The sequence below is a fragment of the Apaloderma vittatum genome, unplaced genomic scaffold, assembly GCF_000703405.1.
Source record: "Apaloderma vittatum isolate BGI_N311 unplaced genomic scaffold, ASM70340v1 scaffold2517, whole genome shotgun sequence".
Taxonomy (NCBI): domain Eukaryota; kingdom Metazoa; phylum Chordata; class Aves; order Trogoniformes; family Trogonidae; genus Apaloderma; species Apaloderma vittatum.
The window spans coordinates 11,691-35,462 of NW_009725507.1; the positions used below are offsets into that span (position 1 = coordinate 11,691).

General features: G+C 38.2%; 1 protein-coding gene across 1 annotated transcript; it reads right to left on the reverse strand.

Annotated features, from left to right (window-relative positions):
- Positions 1-2,810: 2,810 nt before the first annotated feature.
- WDR48 (WD repeat domain 48) lies at positions 2,811-21,403 on the reverse strand. The gene is made up of 19 exons (XM_009872906.1): positions 21,308-21,403; positions 19,870-20,010; positions 19,462-19,540; positions 19,095-19,177; positions 18,847-18,976; positions 15,520-15,608; positions 14,527-14,628; positions 13,945-14,169; positions 12,486-12,560; positions 12,037-12,139; positions 11,623-11,720; positions 9,804-9,911; positions 9,293-9,389; positions 8,681-8,776; positions 7,991-8,096; positions 5,853-5,940; positions 5,227-5,303; positions 3,980-4,172; positions 2,811-3,363 (listed from the first exon to the last, which is right to left on the reverse strand). The coding sequence occupies exons 1-19, from the start codon at positions 21,401-21,403 to the stop codon at positions 3,268-3,270; spliced, it is 2,082 nt and encodes a 693-aa protein (XP_009871208.1). The 3' UTR covers positions 2,811-3,267.
- Between the last annotated feature and the right edge of the window lie 2,369 nt (positions 21,404-23,772).

The window sequence follows — 23,772 nt, forward strand, 5'->3', positions numbered from 1 at the left end:
CTGGCACCTCCACACCAATTCACCTCAGCAAACTGACCTCTGCAACTTCCCTCTCAGCCCTGCAGCTCTCGGATCAAGCTGAACAGAGATCAAGCTCGGATCTGCAGAAGAGACGCAACCACACTTCAGCTCCTGTGATCTAAACCACGGGCCGGCTCTTCCCTGAGCAGCTCCACACTGCTCTGCTCAAGGCTGACCCAGAAGCACGGTGTCAGTCCCTGGGTTGCCCCATCCCATGGAATATGGACAATTGAACTGATAAATCCCAAGTCCCTTACCTTCCCCAGCACTTGGCAATGAGGTAGAATTGCATTATTATCCCCCACCTAGGCCATGAGTGGGTTTTTTAGTGTTTCTGAAAGTAGTTCTCTTCCTGGAGTAATGCTCACACTTCAGATGCAACTACTGAGACGTGCTATCCTGATCTCAGCACTACCCCACCTGAAGAGATTAAAAAAAATAGGAAAAGAAGAAAGAGACAAAAAAATTGCTAGTATAGGTGAATTAAATGCTTTTCTGGGAGACAGGCTACACTACTAAAGTCTAGATTTAAAACTTCTTTCCATTTCTAAGTTGGAAATTGAGGAGCCTTCTACAAATCAGCAGCGTTTCCTATGATTCTGGCAAACTGGAATTCCTTCTCTGTTTACAAGGTCTCGAACTGCTGTGGCTCTCAAATCAACCCCTTAACAGGGTGTGAGAATTCCCCTGTTCTTGCATTCAGGACCCTTAGAGACATCACAATTTCAGAAAAGGTGACAGAAATTACAAGGGAGTAACAAAAAAAAAAACCCCACCCTCCTCTCGCTTGCCACCCCATCTAAGATGAATGCTGGGAGTCTGGGAACACATTCAGTCACTGAATTACTGTGTCCTCCTACCCCAGAGCAGCCCAGCTGACAGTCCTCACGGCAAATGCTTCGAGCATTCTGTACTGGCATTTCCAGCATCAAGAAACCCACTCTTGGTTTTCCACATCTCTTCCAGGGTTGTAGCCTTTCCACATCCAGAGAACTCGGTGCCAACCAGCAGGAGTCACTTGCAGCAGGGATGTCTTTTCTTATGGACTAGATTGGTGTCAGCACAGAACATTTTCGTGGTATAAAAGCACGTGCTGCCTGTGCAAAAAGCGTGATTCGAGCACATTCTCCAGTTTGGATCTGAAGGCTTGAATGTCTGCTAAATTCTCACACCCAGCCATATAAAGATGATGATCTTTAAGGGATTTTGTTCAGGCGCTGCCACTTCCTCAGCCATTCCCTTAATTGAGGTTTCCAAGGACTTGGAAGCCCTTCGTAGCACGACCGCTACATGGCAATGGACCAAGCTCTAACACTGCATAATTGATCCAACACACAAAACAACTGGAAAACATTTTAACTAAAGCCTTTTATTCTATACAACTGTGAAACATCATTTACCCTTCTGGCATTGCAGACTCTTCTGTCAATCTTTCCTGAAACGTGTTTTGGGATGGTTAGAAAGGGGAAAAAAAAAAAAAAATAAAATTACAACCTTGGGCTGATTTCAAACAAAATTACCAGGAGCAATTCCAATGTATACAATGGGACAGCAAGACAAGTGGGAAAAAACCAAACAACAAACCAAACCCAAACAGTGCCTACTGGAACAAGCATAGACCCTTGCTATTAATAAATACAAGTCAGGACAATTTATCAATAAAAGTTACAGTTCTGTTTAACCACTGAATTCACAAATACCAATAAAACTGTGCAGTTATAGCACAATTGGGTCTGAGCATATGCAAAAATGGGGATTAAAAACTGAAACTGATTCTCAAAAGACAGGGAAAAGGACATGCTAGCTTAGTTCTGAACCACCTTTTTTGTTTAAGCAATGGGTTTGTTCAGCTAGGTTAAGAGTGCAGAAGGTAAAGATTTGACTATCTTTTCAAATAAAATACGGTGAAAAATATTTTACTTTTTGTTTGACCATTACAATCCCAGTAATATAATTTATTGGGACTTTCTTTAGGGCCTCAACCTAAATCTTGATAGCAAGATACAGGAAGGGCATGAGCATATGTCTCCTGAAGAAACTCAAATAATATACTGCCCTTTGAAGGCACTTGTGCTTCTGCTTCAGACAAGAGTCATTTTTACACCATTTCTTTATGAGGATTTATAATTTGTTCTGGCTACAAATGGTTTTGTGAGACAGCCCCACATTTTCTCACCAAAAGCTGAAATGCCCTTACCCCCTCCCCCCAATAAGTTAAACTCTATAAAAGATTCCTATGAGCCTATGACAGTCACAGATTTTTAGAAATAACAGTGAAAAGAAGATCTGCATAAATCTATAACAAAAGAACAACTGCATATAAAACTTCGGAAAACAAGATTAAGTATTTTTATATTATGAATATGAAATCTGCTGAGAAGTGTCTAAAGTTAAACATTAAACATATGAAGTTATTTTCAGAATGGTCTGAAGTTTGAACAAAACGTCACATCGTTTTGGAGCACAGTTACCAAAAATTAGACTAGTGTGTCTTTAGAAGTCCTAGGACACAGTGCAGGAAGTAGTTATACTTTTTTTTTTTTTTAAAAAAAAAATCTCTTTAATTGCTGCAAAGCATGTTCACTCTATTATGATGCACAGCATCATTGGACTGACCCTGCTACAACGTTTATCTAGTGTTCTTATCTGCATGTCAACAGCTCTCTAAAGCAACAAACCCTTCATTTGCAATTAAATGGGCCGATTCTTTCAAGTATGTGATGTCTATATTCTGCTGTTTTCCATCTTTTTTTTTTTTTTTAAGTGGTAGAAATGTTTGAGTCATTACAGGAACTTTATGAATGGAATGTACGAAAAATACCTCGTGTGCAGTTCCAAATTATATTGTGAACACAGCGACTAATATGGCCAAAATGGTTTCATACCAAGCATGAGCAGATGAGGATATTATGTTCCAGAAAAACAAAAGCCAAAGGGAGGAAGCAAAAGTCTGCACTGGAATATCATCCATTCTCTGTACACCTCACACAACACGAACCACTCAGGGACTTCCCATCTCATCAGCTGAGACTAGGACAGACTTTAGTTTAAGTCATATAGATTATTTTTTTTTCCTCTATATTACAGATCTATTAGTCACTTCAATTAAATGTATACTTTCCATCCATACTGAGTCATTAGAAGTCTCATCTACCTTAGGGGTTCAGTGGGCTTCTATAGTACTACTCTTGGAACCAGTACAGTATGGTCAAGTAAATAAGTAACCATTCGGGTCTGCCGCTCCCTTCACGTTGATTTCTGGCGATAATGAAGGGTCAGATCTCCTCCACTCTTCCAAATGAAGTGCTTTACAGTTCGGAGGTCCATATTCGGATCCAAAACCTAAACAGTAAAAAAAAAAATAAAATATCATCTTTATTCAACAAATCTGCTTGATTGCCAGAAATGCAAAGAGAGAACAACACTTGGCAAAACAATCCTATGGGTGAACTGGCATCAACGATGAGCCGTGCAAAGGCGTAGATTTTTCAGCTAGCAAGTAAACCCAAACGTAACTGAAAGCTATTAGTGATGTAACATAAAAATTCATATAACAACCACCTTGTCAGTATTTTATCTTCATGCACTTACTAGACAATTCATGATTTTCGACAAATTTTAAACTCTGCTAGAAAGAGAGAATTCAGAACATTCCAAGAACACTAGAAATGAAACCCCATGGAATTATAAGTCCGTTTGTAGAGCATGAGTAAACTAATCCTATAAAGGCTACGAGTCAGATGAAACTAAACAGGAATACTACACATAGATATGGCTATCTGCAGCTGTCTGAACTTGTGTCAGCAGCGTGTCAACGTGAGATCAAAACATTTACCTATTTTTAAAGACAACAGATAATCTACAGCATGTTTGCAAGCTCAGTATTCAGAAACTCCCAACTGATTCACACTGCTAGACACCGGTTTTGTTGACAGCCTAAATGGCCCAAGTAACTCACCTGGTCCTGGCACAGAAGTTCAATCTTCTCCTCTGCTAGCACAGCGATGTCCTCCTCTTTTTCTTGCTCTCCTGCTTTTTCATTATTAGAAGAGCTGGTTGTCTGAGACTCGTTATCCAAGTTGATGATCTTCTCATACACGTGTTCCATCACTTTTCTCACCTGAAGCATATCGCTTGCTGACAGTCGGTCTCTATGCAAGGTAAGTGAAGTTTGGTAAGAAAAAACTTGAGAAACTGTATTTATCTTCACAATACCTTTATCTGTAGCCAACTATGCAAGTACATAACTAATTTACTGTTAATCATATTATAAAGAGCTTATCAGGATCATCCAGAATATTATGATCATAACAGAATCACAGGATTTTGGAGGTTGGAAGGGACCTCGGAAGATGTATTCCAAGATTCATACAGCAGAAGGGACTTAGAAAAGTGGCAAGACACTCAAAAGACTGAATGAAAAGCAAACCTCAGATGAAGAGTATTGTACACAACCCTCATTCTTTCAACAGAAAAGGGATTAATAAGAGAAGAACAGAGGATACGAAATAATAAAAGAGGCAAGCCAGAACACGCTGCTCACCCTACTACATTAACAGAGGGGCCCTCTAAAGTAATAAGCAGCAGCAGTTTTTCCACAGCACACACAAAAATCTTCTCTTCCACCAATTGTCTCGGATGTGAAGAATTCAACAAGACTTAAAGAGGAACTGGGCATTTGCAGAAAATACCCCAAATTGTTGCTTATAAAGGGCAGGCATGCTGTCTATGACATTGACTTCCTACCTGAGGACCTGCATTGATTTCTAACCTATACAGCCTCCAGTCAGAGCTAAAGCGACAGGCACACTATCTTGCATTCCCTGCTGTCAGGTTTTGCAGCTTCTCCCTTTGTACAGCAACAGGGAACATAATACAAAACTGGTTCTGAACAGTGCAACAATCTGCAAGTTCTTCTGTTTTCTGACTAAACACCGCAAAAGACAGTCGAATTTCAGTAGTTCTCGGATATTTCTGAGCATAAATTTAAGCAACTGCCCACTGAAACCAAAAGAAACGTACAGTTCTTTCAAATATTCTGATATAATTCAATGCTTCAGAGAGATGCTGCTTTAAATAAAAAGAAGCTTCTACAAATTCGTCAAGCACAACACAGTTCTCTGGCAAACAGGTGGTTTTGTTCGTTTTTTTGAGCTTGCCATTCTCGTTCTGCAGTATCTGAGTCTCAAAATACGTATTACTTACTTTTTTAGAGTTTTTGCTCCTGATGATGAATGAGGTTGGAGGTAGAAGGGAATCTTATTGAATTTGGGCATGTTTTTCTAGAAGGAAACAAATTTATAAAGTGTTAATTCAGGACCAACTGTTATCAGCTCCTATTTCCACCAGCTGCTATGTGAAGTATATTCAGCTCCTAATTATCAAAAATCAAGACAGATTCTTAGTCAACATAACCACCATAGCCAACTTCCAAATTACTCGTACTCCCAAGATGATTCAATTTAGCCAATGCACGTATCATCTAGCTTTTGAATATAAATTATTATTTATTTCAAAGGAAATTATACAGTAACAAAAAAATGCAGCAATATGAAGAGTGTTCTCTGTTCCTGAGCTCCACACTTGAAAACGATACCAATTATGCTTGGAATTCTTTTTCTAAGACTTTCTGTCAAAAGCAAATAAGCAAAAATATCTTAACTGGACACACTGAAAAAATAAATTAATCTCAAAGCATCTTGAATGCAGACCTTGACACCACTTGTTTTACATATGGAGCAAAAATTTAAAAGCATCGCTTCAGATCCTGTGCACTTAACAAAACTGAAGCACAAAACCAAAAACCCCAAATCTACAGACCTAATACTTACATCCACAGTGATGTCAATTACCCATTGTGGCACGGTTTCATTGAGAAGCATTGATTCAGTTTCACCCCCTGAATCCCGACACAACAACCTGAGACACAGAGAAATAATCTTTGTGAACGAAAATAATGATTGTAACATGCATTAAAAAGCTTTTGGGAGCGGACCTGCCCTTTTAATGGGCAGGCAGCTTGAACTCGGTTTGCTGACCCTTCACAGCGTCCAACTTATTGGGGAAGTGATCACATAAGTTTCTGTAAAGACCAGAAAAAGTAGCTGCAGGAAGAAGGCAGCTCCTTAAAGCAGAAACAGGGGAAGTATCTCAGGAGACTACAGGGTATGGCACAGAGAAATTAATATTTTGCTCGTGGATCGCGTATGTTTTGCACTGAAGTACAAAACAGTCAGGAGAAGGGGAAAGGCAGCTGGCATAAAGCAATTCTTTCCCTCTTGGGAAAAGTGAGCTTTTCACGCCAAGTGTCTGCTAAGCCGTCACCAACTGGAAAGAATAAAACCAATTTGAAAAAAATGCATATACAATGCCAAAACAAAGCCATATGTAATTTTAAAGACTCAAATTAAGTATTTTGTCAGAGAGTCCTGCGAGCCACCTTTTAGGTCCAACAAATAGGGCTTGCTCCCTCCAACAGTGAGTTCTCTTGAGAACAAGCTGTGTAAAACCTAAGATCCACCAGCACCCAATGGATGTAAATATTGAGCCCCAGCTACAATGTAAATACATTGACACTGCAGAAAAAATAAATAAAAATCAGTTTTCAAAGCTGAAAAAGGCTACCCTGTTTTACTGATCAATTCATGGACTGAAAGGTCTATTCAGCTGGGAAAACAAAATCGACAAATTTAAGCGTCTCTCGTCCCTCAAAATTAAAATCCACTGTCAGTAAAGATGAAATGTTTCAAGGTATGTGTCATGGGTTTGAGTCTGGTGGGGTTTTTGATAGTGGTTTTCAAGATGCAGTGGTACGCGGAAGACCCCACAGCATGGGAGAGAGACCACACAGGAGCAGAGGATACACCTCAAGGTGGGTCCCAGGCTGGTAGGGAGGGCTCACACGGAGGGAGAAGGTCGCCTCAAGTGAAATGGCCACCACGTGCCAGCTGGGGAAGACAGCGAGGAGCCCTTCTTCCTCCCCAAGAAGGAAGGACTGCCACGGACAATGGGTGATGGCCAGATGGACTGCACCCTTCACCCCCCACCCTGCTACGCAGCCAGGAAGAAGGGGGAGGAAGTCTATTTAAGATCGAGTTGTATTCATTTGTGTATTTTTCTCGCTATCCTACTCTGATCTAGTTGACAACTGCTAGCGGTAGATTAAATTTATGTTTTCTCCCCAAACCTACTCTGGTTTTTCCTCATGACCGTAAGTGATGAATGATCCCTTCCTGTCCTAATCTCAATCCCTGAGCCTTTTTGTTGAATTTTCTCACTCCCCATTCCCTTTGCAGGGGAGGAGTGAGCGAGTGGCCACATAGTTCTTTGTTGCCAGTCCGGGGAGCCGGCTCAAACAGCGACAGTATTTGAAAGCTTGATTTTTTTTTCCAGCATGATTAAACTATCTCTGACCTATCCTTTATCATTTACGCTTTTCAACACAGAATGAAAAGAAATACAGGACAATACTCAGTACATACACATTACAATACAAAACCTGTGCTCCTACCTGCCAGAACTTAGGACCTTCTAATGGCTCACCAGCTATAACTTTGGGAGCAGAAACCAACTCTCTAGTGAGTAGAACCTCCTGCCCGAGTCATTAACCCTCAAAGACCAGCACAGTAGACATGTAAGAGTAGTTCTACAAGAATTTAAAGTAGCACAGTTTCACTCTAAAACAAAGTTTGGTTACTCAGTTTGAAGGAAGAGGGAACCCACAAAGAACTCAAAAGCTACAACACACATGATTCTTAGTGTTGTAAAACTCCACTCCTTGTTGGTGTTTGGACTGAGACATGCAGTACAACAACACAAAATTATCATTAACAGCTGCTTATTTTGCCTGTCAAGATCATGTCTTGAAATCAAAGTACAGAACAGATGCAAGTATTATATTCTGATGATATTTCTGCTTGCACAGAGGAGGTGACTATTTACTGAATTTACACTCTGTAAGTTTTTATACCTGAACAAAGTGCGTCCTCCAGCCTCACCAAAAATAACTGGCGTATGTGGTGGCACTTGAAAGTATCCATTTCCTTTCTGGACTCTGTTCTCCTGCTCACCATTCACTGTTGGGAAAAAAATAAATATAGACAACAGTGAGATTGCACTAGGCCTTAAAATTGCATATACATAGACCAAAAAGCATCATTTCCACCTACAGCTAATGTATTTCATATATTAACAAAATCGTAAGCTTGATAAAAAAAAAGGAAAATCTCCATTTCCAATACACAGCAAGTATTTTATCTTGTTCACAACACCTAGAAACAAATTGCAATTATGTCAAGTGAATACTGGCTAATGTTGAATCACTGAGCTCTCTGCTGTCATTATCTAGGCTCTTTCATTTCCAAGTCAAGCCTTACTTTCGTCAGTAACTGTTCTTCATCAAGCTTCTGTAACTTCAAAATAATTTATTCACTTTTTTATGGACTAGAGTTCTTAAGACTTTTGCTGATACTTTCAGAAGAAGAAAGCCACTCAGCAGATTTTGGTGTAAAACAAATTAAAAAGCACCAAAAACCATTAGCCTGCAGTGCACACAGAGACAGGTATAAGACAGCAAGTCAAGCTTTTTTAAAGAGGCAGAAATACAAACAGACAGAATGTATGGGCAAATCCTAAAAATGGAAAAATTTAGAATACTAACCATGATTTATTTCATTTTCTTCTTCATCCATTGGATTGATATGTGTTCTGGGCCAATACTCCAGAAGTGCTTGGAGCAGAAGCCCTCCCAGGTTTACTGTCAAGACACAGCAAGGCAGAACTTCAGCAATGCAAAAGCCGTCGGCATCATATTCTACATTTGATTCACAGCGGAAAACCTTTGGGAAAGTTTGAGTAGTCTTGTCCCTGAAACAAATCATTTCTGGGCACAGAAATGGGCTTATCACAATCTCAGCACTATACGTTACAATCTTTCAGAAAAAGCTAATTTTAGAATCATTACTTTTAGCTTAGAGCCTATACCATTCTCTAGATTAGCTAATGGTTCCAAGTTTAAGAATATTACTTTCTCCCCTTTTGTTTCCTTAAGTTTTAAAACAAAGTTACATAGAAAACCTGAACATGACTGAGTGTGTCAGAAAAAAGCAAACATTCTCATTGGAGGATTCTCTGCAGAATTTAGTGCCAAGAAAACAGGCCCTAAAATCCAACCAGCTACTGACATATGTGGCACCGGAATGCTTGGAAACAAATACTGGAATTTATTCTGCTTTTTTGTCTCAATAAAACATTGATATTTGTTAAAACTTACATTTTGGATCAGAGCCATCTGGACTGCTAAATCCAGCATCCTTTGCTGAAACCCAGGCTGCAAAGCAGTCACTTTCATCCAAAGTAATTGTCAACATCTGTTGGAAAAAGACCACCAGGAAGAGGAATGCAATAGTTGTTTTGTATTAAACAAATCTTTTCAAAAACAATTCTATTCAACAAGTTTTGTTCATACTTAGCTGGGAATACAAATCAATGAATTTTGGAATGGATAATAGTACACTTTGTTTAACAAACCGTATTAATTCATAATCGGTATTGATGGATTTGAACTGACCACACCATGAGAAAAGAATTTAATAAAAATCTGTTATTCAGACTATGAAGAACTGAGGTAAAATTTGCTGGTTTGCTTCAAAACACATTTAATCCATTGGGTAAATTACGGTTGTTCTTCAGAACCTGGAGCATGCCAAATTTTGTGAACAAACAGTATATGGAAACACATGAAATATGACATTAGAAAAATAGATTTAGGATTTGTATCTCACCCCAGTTTTCAAGTCTACCGAAAACCAGTTTGGCACATACACCATTTTAAATCTCTTCTTAATTTCTTCTTCAAAATCTACTTTCCCAAGGTCTTCAACTTTACATGCCTGTATACACCGAAAGAAACATGCAAGTTTTTAAATTTTGAGTCATATCGATACCTCAAATCTTTTACTTGACTTTCATATGCACTTGGAATGATTATGTCTTATGATTTCTCCATGAGTGCTGTAGCCCAGGAACACACAACTGAAGTTTCAAATCTTCCTCAAAAAAATTGAACAACTTTTTCCCTATCACTGAGTAGATAGCTGTCTTCTAGCATCCTCCATCATTCTTCTCCCCATCAGTATCAGTATTTCACTACAACTATCCATCAAACACCTGGTTTTGTTGCAAATCTAGCAACAAATTCAGCTCAACCACTGGCAGTGGAAACAGCAGTAAGAATTTGTGTGCACATTCTTTTCTTCTGTTTTAGTTTGTCTACCTGTTTTATTTCATACTTTTCTTTTAAAAGTTTTTCAAGTAAGTCTGCTAACACCCAAATTCTTTATCTGACTTGCAGAGTCACCCTGAGCAAACTCTAAGGATTGTAACCTTGCAAGACTTCCTCAAAATCGAGGAAAAGAAGCAAAGACTGAAGTGTGTAGCTACAGGTAAGAAAACCTCACTCTTTTCTTCCAATATCCACAACAGAGTCTCAGCTCTAGAGTGCAGTGATCTTACACACAAGAAGACACTTTGGCCTGGCAAGTAACTCCATCTTTTAAGTGAATATATATTTTAAAGTTCTAATAGATGCTTCTGAAAGCCTTAATAATAAAAGAATATAAGAATCGAACGAAGGTACAAATTAACATCGGCATTTCTCTCTGGTCCTGAGATCTAACACTCAAATATAAACCAACTGTAAACTGGAAGAAAGAAAAGCTATTTGCTTTTCCACAAAAGTCATCTAGATGATTTTTAGTACAGATCTACATCCTCCAAATTAATTCCCTCTTTTCTCACTTCAGTCAGCAACTCAGCAAGTTAGCTGAGCCTGCTACATTTCATTACTGAATCTTGGCTGAGGCACTGCATGGTTCAAGATGAAAAAAAGATTTAGAATTTCAAACACAATTTTGCAAGAGGAGAACCTGCTGACTGTCTCCCTCATCTAGGATTGCAGTCCTTTCTCTCTGCACACTTTTCACTCTCCTCTACCCAGTCATTGGGGAAAGAAAGATAAAGAAACCCCACACCAAGTCTCTCGAGGAGCAAGTAACACCAGGCAGAAGCCATGCTTCCTCCTGTTAACCTTCCTTCCAGTCTTGCCTTCCTGCCTGTGATCTTGCCAGCTAAAAAGGTGAATTCCCACTCCCAGAATAACCTGTGGACTTGCTAGTGAGAGCACCTGCTTGGGATCTGTGGGTTTGCAGCAGGACCTGAAGCACAGGTTCCCTTTTCACAGGCCAAGCCTTCTTATGCTATTCTACACTGCTGTGGGCAGACACACCCGTGGGCCTCTACAAGCCTTCTTTGAAACAAACCCCAAACAAAACAAACGTTCCTATTTTCAGGAGAGAAATCAAGAGTCTGAATTTTAGGTGAATGCAGATGTCAGCCTCACATCAGGCAAAGATGCAGAAAAGCTCAGAAAGTCTCCCTCCCCCTTTCAAAAAAGCAGTCCTTTGCTTTTTCTCTTGGGGCAGAAAAATGACTCGCTTTCTACCATAAGAACCTCACACACTTAAATACATATATTTTGTATATACAAAAGGTTCAAAATACTTAATCAACCAGTACACGCTTAATAAAAAATTACATACTTACCTTCAAGACATCCCAGTATGCCACATTATTATTTGTGTCTTTGGTTAATATGTGTCTCTTGTCGTTGAGAATGTGGCACTGAATAATACTAGCACCCCCTAGCAAACAAACAAGAATTAAGGTCACTACAGCAAGGTTTGGTTTTTTTTTTTCTTCTAAAATTATATTAAACTACATAACACGACATGTGTGATTGTTCTTTGGTTTCACTACTTTATGTAAGACTTGGGTATCACCACGGTTTTAACAGGTTTTTTTCACTGTAACTAACACCAGACAGATGATAACAACATTGTCTGTTTCAGGTACTTGATACTAAAAACTTCAACTAAAAACTTGAGCTGGTCTTCAAGATCTACCATTTCTGCTAATGATAACAGTTTTTACAAGGTGCTCTGGAAAACAGCTCTTTACCTTTTATAACTTGGTCAGGCTGTGTACACAGGGGTGGTATAGGATTGGTACAATCATTATCATAATCTCCAGATGCTCTAAAGTTATGAATTCCCTTCAAAGTCTAAAGAAAGAAACAAAATAATGATACATTCATAATAATTTACAAACTTTGCTTTTACCTGTGAGTAGTAACTGCCAGCTCATGCTGCTATTGAGATGTTAACTGTCCAGTTCCAAGTAAGATAATTTCTAAAAGTTGCTTAAATAGATAGCAAAGGAAGTAATTCAAAGCTAAATGTCTTTTGATTAATGTCAATATTATAATTTTATGGTTTTTTTTCTTTAAAGAAAGCTTACAGATCACAGCAAGTCAAAGCCAAATCGCAAGCAACAGTCCAACAGTTCCCAAACCAAGACTGCAAATCCCAGAACTACTTAATTCACAGAGTGTAAAATGTATCACTTACCCATTTATTCACTGAGGATTTAGTTGTTGCAACCCAAAGTGCTGGAGGAGGATCAGCTGATCTATCAAGTTCCATCTAAATAACGAAACCACAGACACTTTCAGGCATGCTTAACTTCATTTTCCTTTGTTCAATTAATATTTGCTCCGTGTAGACCTGCTCCTACACTCGGATGTGTCTCAGAAACAGCGCTACTTTGAGTTTATTAAAGAAATACAAAGTTTAAACAAAAAATAACTGGGTCGTAATTTTTGAAACTCCAGAAAAATTGTCTCAAATACTCAACAAATAACTTCTGGGCATGGACACTCAGTATTCAGAATTGCTTCTAGCATGATGCAATCTTGTCTAAGGGACAGCTTGATAAGTACAACATTTTTCCAAATTACTTCGCATTCAGATACTTCATGCGGTTAAAAAATAATGTAAGATGTTCTGCACTAATTAAAAAGCAGAATTAATATGTTTGGTTCTGCTCTTACATTTCTTGGACAATAACAAATCACTGTACCTAAGATATTGTAGGCTCTTTCCGATCTTTGTACCGATGACTACAGCTTTCATTTTCTATTTTGAACTAAAATTTCTCAGATTCTGACTTTTTGAAAACTATGTTATTATATCCAGGATTTTATCTGAACATACTGAGCAAGAGGTCATTTACAAGGAAAGCCAGATTGCTTATATACTGGTATTTGTTTCAATCGCACACTCCTTATACTCCTACACGCTCCGAGGTCATGTCACTTAAGAGTTACAGACCGTAAAAATAAAAAAAATTCAAGAACCAGTCTCTTCAAGACTCAGACATGTGTGTGTAGCTTGCTCCAGTTAAGAAAATGTCATGTTTAGGTGTTCCAAAAACTCACAATAAATATGACTCCTAGTTCCATGAGCATGTAATATATTCTAACACAGTGCTATGCGTATAAATTGCTGCTAGAAAACATCTATTTTTGTCCAAAACCTTGGCAACGCTGGCTGAGTTTCTTAAAACTGTACTAGAGTCTGGTAAAACCAGCTTCTCATGTTTGAAGCATATTAAATTTCAGTAATATCTGAATTTGCATATTTTAAGTAGTTGCCAGGCATTTATCTGAATTCTATGAGGTTTCAGACGTAATTTAGGAGACAAAGGCATACACTGAAGATGTGGTGTCATGAACACTTGTTACCCAACACTTGTTTTTTTATCAACTCATTCCTCAAGCCATTATCTCATTAGACAACATGCAATACAATTACACTTTTATACCGTGAGGGTGATCGAGCAGTAGAACAGGTTGCCCAGAGAGGTTGCAAAGTCTCCATCCCTAGAGATATTCAAAAGTTCTCTGGATATGGCCTTGGGCAATTGACTCTTGGTGGCCCTACTTGAGCATGGGGGTTGGACCAGATGACTCCAGAGGTCGCTTCCAACCTCAATCATTTTGTGATTCTCTGAAACCAACTCAATTACCTTAAGAACTGGTGCCTTTTCTTCACAGATAAGCACACGGATATCAGGATTTCGTAAATCTGTACAATAAATCTTCCTGTCTCTTCCTCCTGAATAAACATGAGTGAAGGCTTCATTGACCTGCAGAGCCCAAACACCTTCATCATGGACTCGATAGGTGGCTATGCACCTCTGCTGCCCAAGGGACCACAGGCGGATAGTCCCATCAGAGCTGCCTGAAAGACACTGAGCAACAACCATCACACTTAAAACAAGCAGTTATGTAAGTCTTTTGAAATAATTTTTTTCCATAATTTTTATGGCTACATTTTTCCATTAAGACAGTGCTAAAGAAAGACTGGTGATTAACAACTCTAGTCACAATTTCCAGACATTTTATGTAAACCATCCCCTCTATAGCTAGACAAACCTGTAATAAAACAGAGCTCTCACCCACCAGCCTCCCTCCCTTAATACTGAACATCTGTAAGATACTTGTTCAGCCACCTTCTGTAATTTACCACATAAAATAATTTTACTGAAACAGATTAATGACATTTCTACATTCTGTAAAATGCCTTTGCCTCAAGTGAAAGCACATACCTGGGTGCCATCTCTGTTCAATAACAAAGCTTTTACATTGTCCGTGTGCCCTTTGAGTTTCATTAGTTTTGCACAAGTTCTCGGATCCCACACCCTTAAAACCTAGGTAAACAGATATCGGATAATCAGCATTAACATCACTCGTCCCACCAATGTGTCTTCTCTACAGAAAATTAAGCCTTTTCGAATAAACTGATGCTTAATTCAAACACACAGACATCTGTCACCAAAAATGTACTTCATTAGAACAAGGCAGACATAACTAGATTTTATGCACCTCTAATCATCAGATGAGACTTTCCTCACTTGATTTTATTTTCACTTGCTCTGGATTTTTCTGTCTTCTTAAGAAATTCAAGAATGGAAGTGACTGGAAACAGGATAGTGTGATGTGGGCCAAAAAAAAAGATTCTGAAAATCCTCTCACATGCTTTGGTGGTGTATCCTATTTTCATTTTTATTTTGACCTGGAAATAAAATTCTTTCAAGGTCAGATCAGATAAAACAACAACTCACAGGGGACTTTAGGCTGTTTCACCTTCCTTTATAACAAAGAACATGGACTATCTCTTGGGAATACTTGAACTTTGTCAGTTCACTTAATTTCCCACCTCCTGCAGGCATCTTAAAAATTGCTGGCACCACTTCGTTCTCACCAGTGGTAACTGCTTTAGTTTTTATAACCGTTGGAGTCACAGGCCCTCAGAGTCAGAGCTCTTGTGGTGAAATATAATGACCTCTGCCAGCAGGAGGGTTACACAAGATGATGTGATAGTCTCTTCTGTGGATTAAAGCTATATGGGTATACACACATCTTCAGACTGAGGCAGGTATTTGTATCCTGCACTTACGCTCTCACTTAAAGTCCCTACCCTCACTACTAAAAACACAAAAGCAGCTACAGACATGACAATGAAAATGAGTAAAATTGTCTCTTTATACTGAACTTTGAACTGAAGTAGACGGAATGAGCCTTACCAGAGTTTTGCTTACCTTTTCAGTGGACCCCGATACAATAACTGTTCCCATTTGATTCATTGCAAGGCTGTAGATAGAGTCTTTGTTCCCACTCAGGGAAGAAGCTATTTCAAAATAAAAATTACAATTTTAATTTTAACGCTCTAATTTGAAAAACATTTTTATTCACTCACAAAAGGTATTTTAGGGTATTTTAATGCACTTTGATGAAAACAGTGCCACTCTATCCCAAAAAAACCCCCCACACCTACTGACAGCATACTGCTAGAGAAAACCCATTCCAATTCTTAAATCTACTGCTGCAGAAAAAGAAAGGAACCCCTCAGACCGAGGGTCATCACAGCCGTGGGTGCCCTTTTGACACTACAGTTCAGTGCCAGCACCATTATGGAACTCTTTGTCTTCTCAACCACTTTATGAATGATGCTTTTCTGTGTGATCTTGTAATACATAGCAGTTGGATTTAAGTACAGAGATTTTTTTTTTTCCCAAGCCTAGTAGCAGTAAAACATCAACACAGATATTAATGGCCTTTCTCTCAGTTCAGCAGAGATGCATTACTGAAGGTACACAGTTGAAATGTGGTACGTGAGCATTTTTTCTCTTGTGAAAAACCGTATGGCAACTCCTCAGCATCACATCTGCTATCAGAGCTGAGGAATCTCCTACCATCTAGCCTAGTCTACTTTTGGACAGATTAAAGTACCAATCCCTCAACTGGGAAAAGCACAGACCCAGCAAATGAAAATCATCAAGCCTCAGAACCATACGATCAGGTTGCTGAGCATAGCAACAAACAGCAAAAACGTCAAACTTTCTATAATGATCTATGTATATGATGGAAGCAAGTTTCTAACACAGTGACCCAGTATCATAAACATTTTGTTACAGTGGAAAAATTACGCAGCTTTACTTCAGGGTTCTCTTAGCCACTAGCTATGGCTATCCAAAAGTAAGCTTTCAAATGCAATCTATTATTTGCAGCTGAAATGAACTGATAGCCTTCCACTGTCCCCAGAGAATAGCTGAAAGCAAAATGCAGAACTGAAAACTCCTAAAGGTTAGCACAGTGTTCAACCACAATAATAATTCCTGAAAGGATAATTGACGGAGTTATCATAAGCTGGACATCAAGAATGGAAGAGAGAATCTTAAGTGTAAGGAAGCAGAATTTATGCCAGAACAAAAGCAAATCTCAATTTCCACCCTCTTCTGGGAGTTAAAAAAAAAAAAAAAAAAAAGCAAAACCTCTCCATTTATTTTAAATTATGGTTATGCTGATTGAGAGACTCTTTAAAAATAGGCTTCCTTTTAATGCTGGCTTGCGTACATCGTTTCCCTGTAATCAGATAGGAAATTAATGCATGAGAACGATCTTCATTTGCACTCTGAAAAAATCGATATTGTTTGAAAGGATGGAGAAAAACCATCTCCTTTAAGGACATATACCATGTTCTTCTCAACAGAAATTCTGTTAGTTGGGAGAACCAGAAAGAAAGAAAGAAAAACAACTCCTCCGCTTCCTCTCCCTCCCCCTTATGAAGCAGTACTGTTCTAACTCTAGAAATGCAAATTTATTTCTGTCATCTTAGAGGTAATGCCTCCACTTCCGTTTGATCTTGGACTCAGAACAAGCATCAGCTCCTTAGTACCCCCCGACTCCATTTACGATTCCCTTGAATCATTTAGGTTCTGTATGACTGTTGCACGGCTCAAGAAATCCTTTTTTTTTTTTTTAAGCCACAACTGAGTTTTCCTGTGAGCCAGCAAATAAATTCCTCCTCCAAAAAAAAAAAAAAATCCCTGTGCAATCAATAGATAGCATAACTTACAGTTATCCGCAAAGCTTGGTGATAAAATAACTGTAGTTTCAGTGAAAGTAAACTTCTGGGAAATAAAAGGTAAATCCACTTAGTTACACGCAGTCATGTGCCATCCCAACACCATTCTGCAGTGCAACGCAGCTCGCTGGAAGCCACCTCTTTGGAAGGTGACACAGAAATGCCAGCATAAGGCTACGCTTACATTAAAAAGTACACAGAACAAATTTGAACTGACACTTCTGTCCACCAGATGCACCTTTGGTTTTAGATGCTAACAAATCCGTAAAATTAACACACCTTTCAGAATTAGCCAAAACTGTAATCCAAAAAACCACACCAAGATAACTATATGCCTGCCTCTTCTTTTCAGAATCACATATTCCTGAAATTTCTACAGAAGTATGTTGTGTGAATTCCCAATTTTAGTTTTGCAGATTTTTCTTGAGTCATTCCTAACCTATGCATGAGGAAGCAAGTCGTCTTATTTAGAAAATTCAAGTGTGGCAGTGCGTAGCAAGTTGGTTTGTTCTTTCCCAATGCTTACATCCGAGAGCCAGCTACTGTTTAAACATGTATCAAACAGTATCAAATGAGAAACATTGACCAGTTTGAGCACTACTTTTCCAACCTACCTACACGCAGCCAAGTACACTGCATTCAATCTGCAGCTCTTTCTGAAAAAATATATTCTGAAATAGGCAAAACAATCCAGGGTGCCAATGACTCCAGTTTACATTATTCACCTGAGCAATCAAATCTAACCGAGCCTGAACATTGGTGTCACAGTTCCTGGACTTGACTGGCTCTATCTCAACTATTCTGAGAAGAAAGTGGTGCTGGAGTTGCTCTGAAGGGAAAGACCTCATAATTTACTATAATGTCTTTATTGGGACAGAGAAGCAGAACAGACCACTTCTTAAAAGATGACGATAACATTATGGATTAACCCTGATAAGAATCTATGGACAGTTTCCCCTTGTGATCTAACTATTGAGTTAAATCTCATTAGTGTGCTCTCCTCACATGTAATCCGTGCTTAGTATTACTTCACACTTTTTTTTAATTTAAATTTTTTTAGTAACTTTATTCTTCAGACAGGTTCAATAAATGTACCAGGTTCTGCCTTAGGACCTGTACTGCAATTTTTGCAATATATTTATAAACAAAATAATCCTCAAAAAACAACCAAATTACAATACACAAAAAATAACCTAAGGGAAAATTTTGACAAGTGGTTAGCTGTGGAGTAAAAAAACCTTCTGAAGCTAAAGCTCTATCAAGTTTCAGAGAATACCAGCACATTACACTTCAGGAGAAAATGTTCAAAGAGACCTGTCCTCTACTCTAACTGTCACAACTGTTGGCTGCTCTAGATTTTCAGCTATTGTATGACGTAACAAAAAGACTGAGTACATACACCATCTTACAGTTTCTCACGTTTTTTTATGTACACACAGAAACAGGTATCTATAGTTTTAAATTGATCTCAGAAATCATGCTCCCTTCCCCAAGCACCTACTTGTTACGGTGTTATTTGAGGCAGTCAGTGCTGTTAGAGTATTTACATCCCAGAGGAATATCTGTCTGTCCAGCCCGGCAGACGCTACCAGCTCTTTATCTTTTGCATATGCTAAGGCTTTCACATAATCCTACAATAAAGTAAATATAAGGACATGAATCAACAACATTATCCATTTGAAGTCTACATCCTAATGTTTAAAAGATTGTCAGTGATAACATACAGTATTTACAGACAATGTTTTTTACCTTATGCGTCCTTAGTGTTGACATGCAAAACCCCTTATGTGCGTTCCACACTTTAACAGTAGTATCTGAAGAAGCAGATATCACTGAATTGGAAAGAACAAACTTTAGTGGCTTACATATGACTTCAGAGTATATTCATGTCACTATTTTTGCTTTTCAAAAAGATTAAAAGGATCATTTATATAGATATATATTTACATTTTCATAAAAATATCTGCTTACACTAACAAATTTACGTCACTAACAAATACAGATCACAAATTAATTTGACACGCTAAGAAAAGATAGAAAATAATTAAAGCAGCAGATAATATACTTTTATACGCAATTTCTGAATTCTGTAGTTTTCAAACTGTTAAATACTTACATGTTTTACCATTGCAGCAGAGGACAATATCATTTACCCAATCTGTGTGATGTTCCATAGATGCTATATAAGGGTCTTGCTGCAAATCAAGAAAAAAAGTTTATAATATCTCATCGTGAAAGGAAAAGATTGTGATGACCAGATCCTGTTGTGACATTTTCTTCAGCCTTCAAATGGACCAAAAGCTGCCTAATGCAGAGTTGCTTGAAGTCACTATTTCAGAATCTTTTTGTGAAAGGACTACATAGCTATGTAAGACTTCACAGTACGAGCAATATCAAAATGATTTGCCTACCATAATAATTGGCAGCTGTTAAAATCAGTATCAGATGTGTACCTTTAGGCAGCTTACTAGCACGATAAGTTGTAAAAAGTAGATTTAGCCTCAGGAATCCTCTCACTACTTACCTTGTGCTGATTGACACTCCATATCCTTATAATAGAGTCTCGGCCTGCTGTGAAGAGTCTATTTAATGCTGGATCCAGCTGAAGTGCATTCACCCCATTTCGGTTATACTTCTCCACTTCATCTCTAATCACATAGGAGACCTAAAACACATTTACACAAATCCAATTAAGGTATTAAGATACTGACTTGGCCATAAAATCCTAACATCTAATTTCACCTTTGTGAGGTTCTTGACTAGAAAATATTAAGAGCTTTACCATCATTAAGTAAGTCTGTCAGTCAGAGAGTCACTAACACCACCTTGGCCATTTCCCACCTCCCCTGAACATGGGGAAGAATCACAGAGAAGCTATCAACAAAGCTAGAACAGGAGCCCAAAGTGTTACTTGCTCATGACAACTCAAGCTTAGACCCAGAGAATGCTTAGTTCAATTCCCTGCTCTGCATAGATATTCTAGGTGATCTCAGACAACACACTGAGTTTGTGTCTCACTTGCTAAGCAGGTTTCATAGTTTCTGTAGCTGGGAAGACAGTATTTCCCAGACTCGCCCACTTTCTAACAGAAGCACAGATATCTTCTGCTCTTTCAGATCAATTATTCCTTTAGTCCCTCTCCCTCTGTACTTGGCAGTACTGTGTATATAGGTTATTTCTCTACTTTGTTCAGAAACACAAAGGGAGATATTCAAGGAGTTGTACTGCACACTACTCCATTATTACTGTTCAGTTTACACAATTATAAGGCACTCAAATTTCTTCAGAGCTACCCCATTCACGCTGTGCTGCATTTCTCCTGATCAGAGGGTTTATGCATTACTCTGAGGAAAGCCCTCACACTTAGAGAAAAGGAGGGGAAGCTGCCGGCTCTGCCTCTTCCCAGATGCTGTATATATCGCCAGAACAACAAAGCAAAAATCTTAGGGTTGGTATAATTCAATCTGCCCAATACATAAATATCTGTGTTTTGAAAATGCTTTCAAGGGTAGTCTGGGCTAGAGATTTGAAAGCAACTTTTCACTCCAGTAAATTCATTATAGCAGTATAAAGAAAATGTTTTCCAGCTCAGATCTCAGTTACATAAAATAAAATCAACAAATAAACAAAATGTTCAGTGGTCCTTATCACTGAACAAATATTATACAGCATCTCAGATTCTACACTACAAGAACTGATCAGTCCATTTGGTGAACGTGGGCAACACCTCAACTGAATTAATCCCTCCTAGCACAGCACAACTGATGTTTCTACAAATCACACACCCAGTCCTATTCTCCCTTTTAGAAACAGCTGCAACAGCCCTACAGATCAACACTGGAGGATTAAAATTAAGCACTCCCCGAATCCTTCTACCTTAACACTCTCCACTACCATTCCACAAGTCCTTTACTACACCCATTATGTTGCAGCCCAATGTTCTTAAAGCTCTTCTTGCTCACAGCCTGTGATACCCACTCAGGCCCTGCAGAGTCACAGCCCTTCCGATTCCAGATTGTGTCCTCATTTTCAAACACTCTGGGCTTCTCAACCATCATATTCCTGCGATTCCTGCTTAAGCCTCCGCCTACACACAGCTTCAGAGACCTTACTGAGAGAAGACACCGCCAACCATGCATACCAGTGTTATAACACCCCAAATACTTGAAGTTTGGTGGGTTTTTTTGTGACTCAGAGAGCAAGATGTGTGTGCAACTCCTCACCTGGGCTTGATCACACCACAGCTACAGCGCTAGAAGAACCGCACAGACTCCTTGAGTAAAACAATATCGCAAAGTCAGGGTTTAATGGGATGCAAAACACGAGCCAAAGGGATGGCCATCAAATTCACATTGCCTTCAAACTCTTTGAATAAAACCAATGAAAATACTCAGTTAAAAATACGAAGTGTGAGCAGGTAAGACACAAATTAAAGAAATTCAAATGAAATCTGATGTTAGATACTAGGGAGAACAATCTCTTCCAGAACTATAGTGTCAGACTCAAGATCAGCAGGGGCCCTTTCAGCATTTGCTTCTGCAAACTGCTAGCAGAGTACTTTTTGACAAATCCTCAGGTTTTTTGGTTTGTTCCTTTACTGTCACTGACCTCCCATATTTGTTATATTTTTCAGATATACCTTAGAGCTCTTTATTGCACTCAAATGTCAAAATATGTCAGTTAGCATTTTAAGGAGCTGATTGCTCTTATTAATGCCACTTTTTTAATTTAAAGGAATTCAAGTAAAGAACAGCCATAACTAACTATTCTGAAAATGCAAAAAAAATGGTGGCTTACTCTAGTAAATAAGGTCCTTTTCATACGATTGATACTTTCACAGAACCGTGGAAACTGAGAGTCATACTTCTACATTAATCTTGGCAGAATTAAGGTCATTTCATACTTCCTTGAAGTGGAATGGGTAAAGTATTTTCTTGTTAAAACAAAGAACTAAATATTGTTCTTAACACAGAAACTCACAGCTAAAAAAAAGCTCACAGATAATGGATGTAGTAAAAAAAAAATTCACTTCTTGTATAACAGAATTTGCATAACTATTACATTTCCATCTAGAAGACCTTGAAACTGCAGCTGTTGGCTCAGCTGGGACCTGTTTTTTTCCACCATTCAAAAACACAACCAGGACAGAGTGACAACTACCACCAGTGCTGAAACACTCTATTTGAGTGGTTTAATTTAATTTGCCTTTTATTTGTTTTAATAATTTCCACAAATGAATTTCATCAAACATGTCCTGGCAAGTATTGTTTATATTTTAAGAGAACTGAGACAATGAGAGGAATTACATTGTTTCAGGGTTTCTGTGGTAGATCTAACAGCTAATGCCAGATTTCGGTTCATTAAGTATAACATGCTTTTTTCATTCTGAAACTTGAGAAAGTAACTCTGCTGTAAGAACTGAATTTAAAGGGATTAAAATCTTAGTTCTTACTCCTCCTTTTTTTTTTGTAAATACATGACAGCTTTCAAAGAAAAAGATGGCAAAACAACAACAAAAATGCTTGCCACTTACAAAATTACCCAGCAGTGACTGTTACTGTTTACACAATTCAGCCAGAACTGTAAATCCGAAAAGAGATAAAGTTTTATTTCCCATCCACAGAAGCAATAGCATACCTTTCCTGATAAACTGTCTTAAAAAATTAAGATATAAGAGTAAGAAGGAAAAGAAATCCCCATTGTATAAAGAATAGGTAACGATTACTTTCTGCATGTCATGGGAAAACACTGACAGTCATTTTTCCATGCTAAAGGTGACTCTAATCCAAATTAAGCATGTGCTCCTTAAAATTTGTTTATTTCTAATCTTAAAAGAGTATTAGAAAATTAAGACAAAAGAAAATGATTTTATGGTCAGCAAGTTTACTGGATAGCATATCAACATTTTAAATGAATACTACTATTTGAGCAGTTGGGTAAGGACAAGACAAATCACTTTCCATGAAGAGAATATGAACTGAAAATTATGAGTATGGCACAAAAAAGGACACTTCAACTCCCATTAGAGGCCTAATGACAACCTAGTTACTGCCAGTTGCTTACATTGAAAATACTTGATAAACTTCTTTCTCATCCAAAAAGTGTTAAATGGTCCACTCCTCCAAACCAGTCAAACTGAAATAAACATCTTGTATATTAAAAAAGCTAGAACAAGACACACACAATATGGGGCTGAACTAAAAATAACCTCACAAGACACTTGCTATAAACCACAAGGAACCTTTTACAAAAAGAACTCTAATACTAAAAACAGCCATGCTTTTACTCAAATAAATTAATTATATATTAACACAGAGGCACAAATTAACGGTTCCACAAAACCTGCTGAAACGCTTCTCAACACAGGGAACTTAAAATGGATCAATAAAACGAACAGCAACTTAAAAGACCTGACATTTGTGTAAGA

Excerpts from the sequence above, each read along its gene's own strand:
- WDR48 (XM_009872906.1), bottom strand. The coding sequence starts at position 21,403 with ATGATGGTTGAGAAGCCCAGAGTGTTTGAAAATGAGGACACAATCTGG. Across the intron at positions 19,541-19,869 it reads GGAGTGTCAATCAGCACAAG|CAAGACCCTTATATAGCATC; the intron begins GTAAGTAGTGAG and ends CTTGATTTGCAG. Across the intron at positions 9,390-9,803 it reads CGGTAGACTTGAAAACTGGG|ATGTTGACAATTACTTTGGA; the intron begins GTGAGATACAAA and ends TTTTTCCAACAG.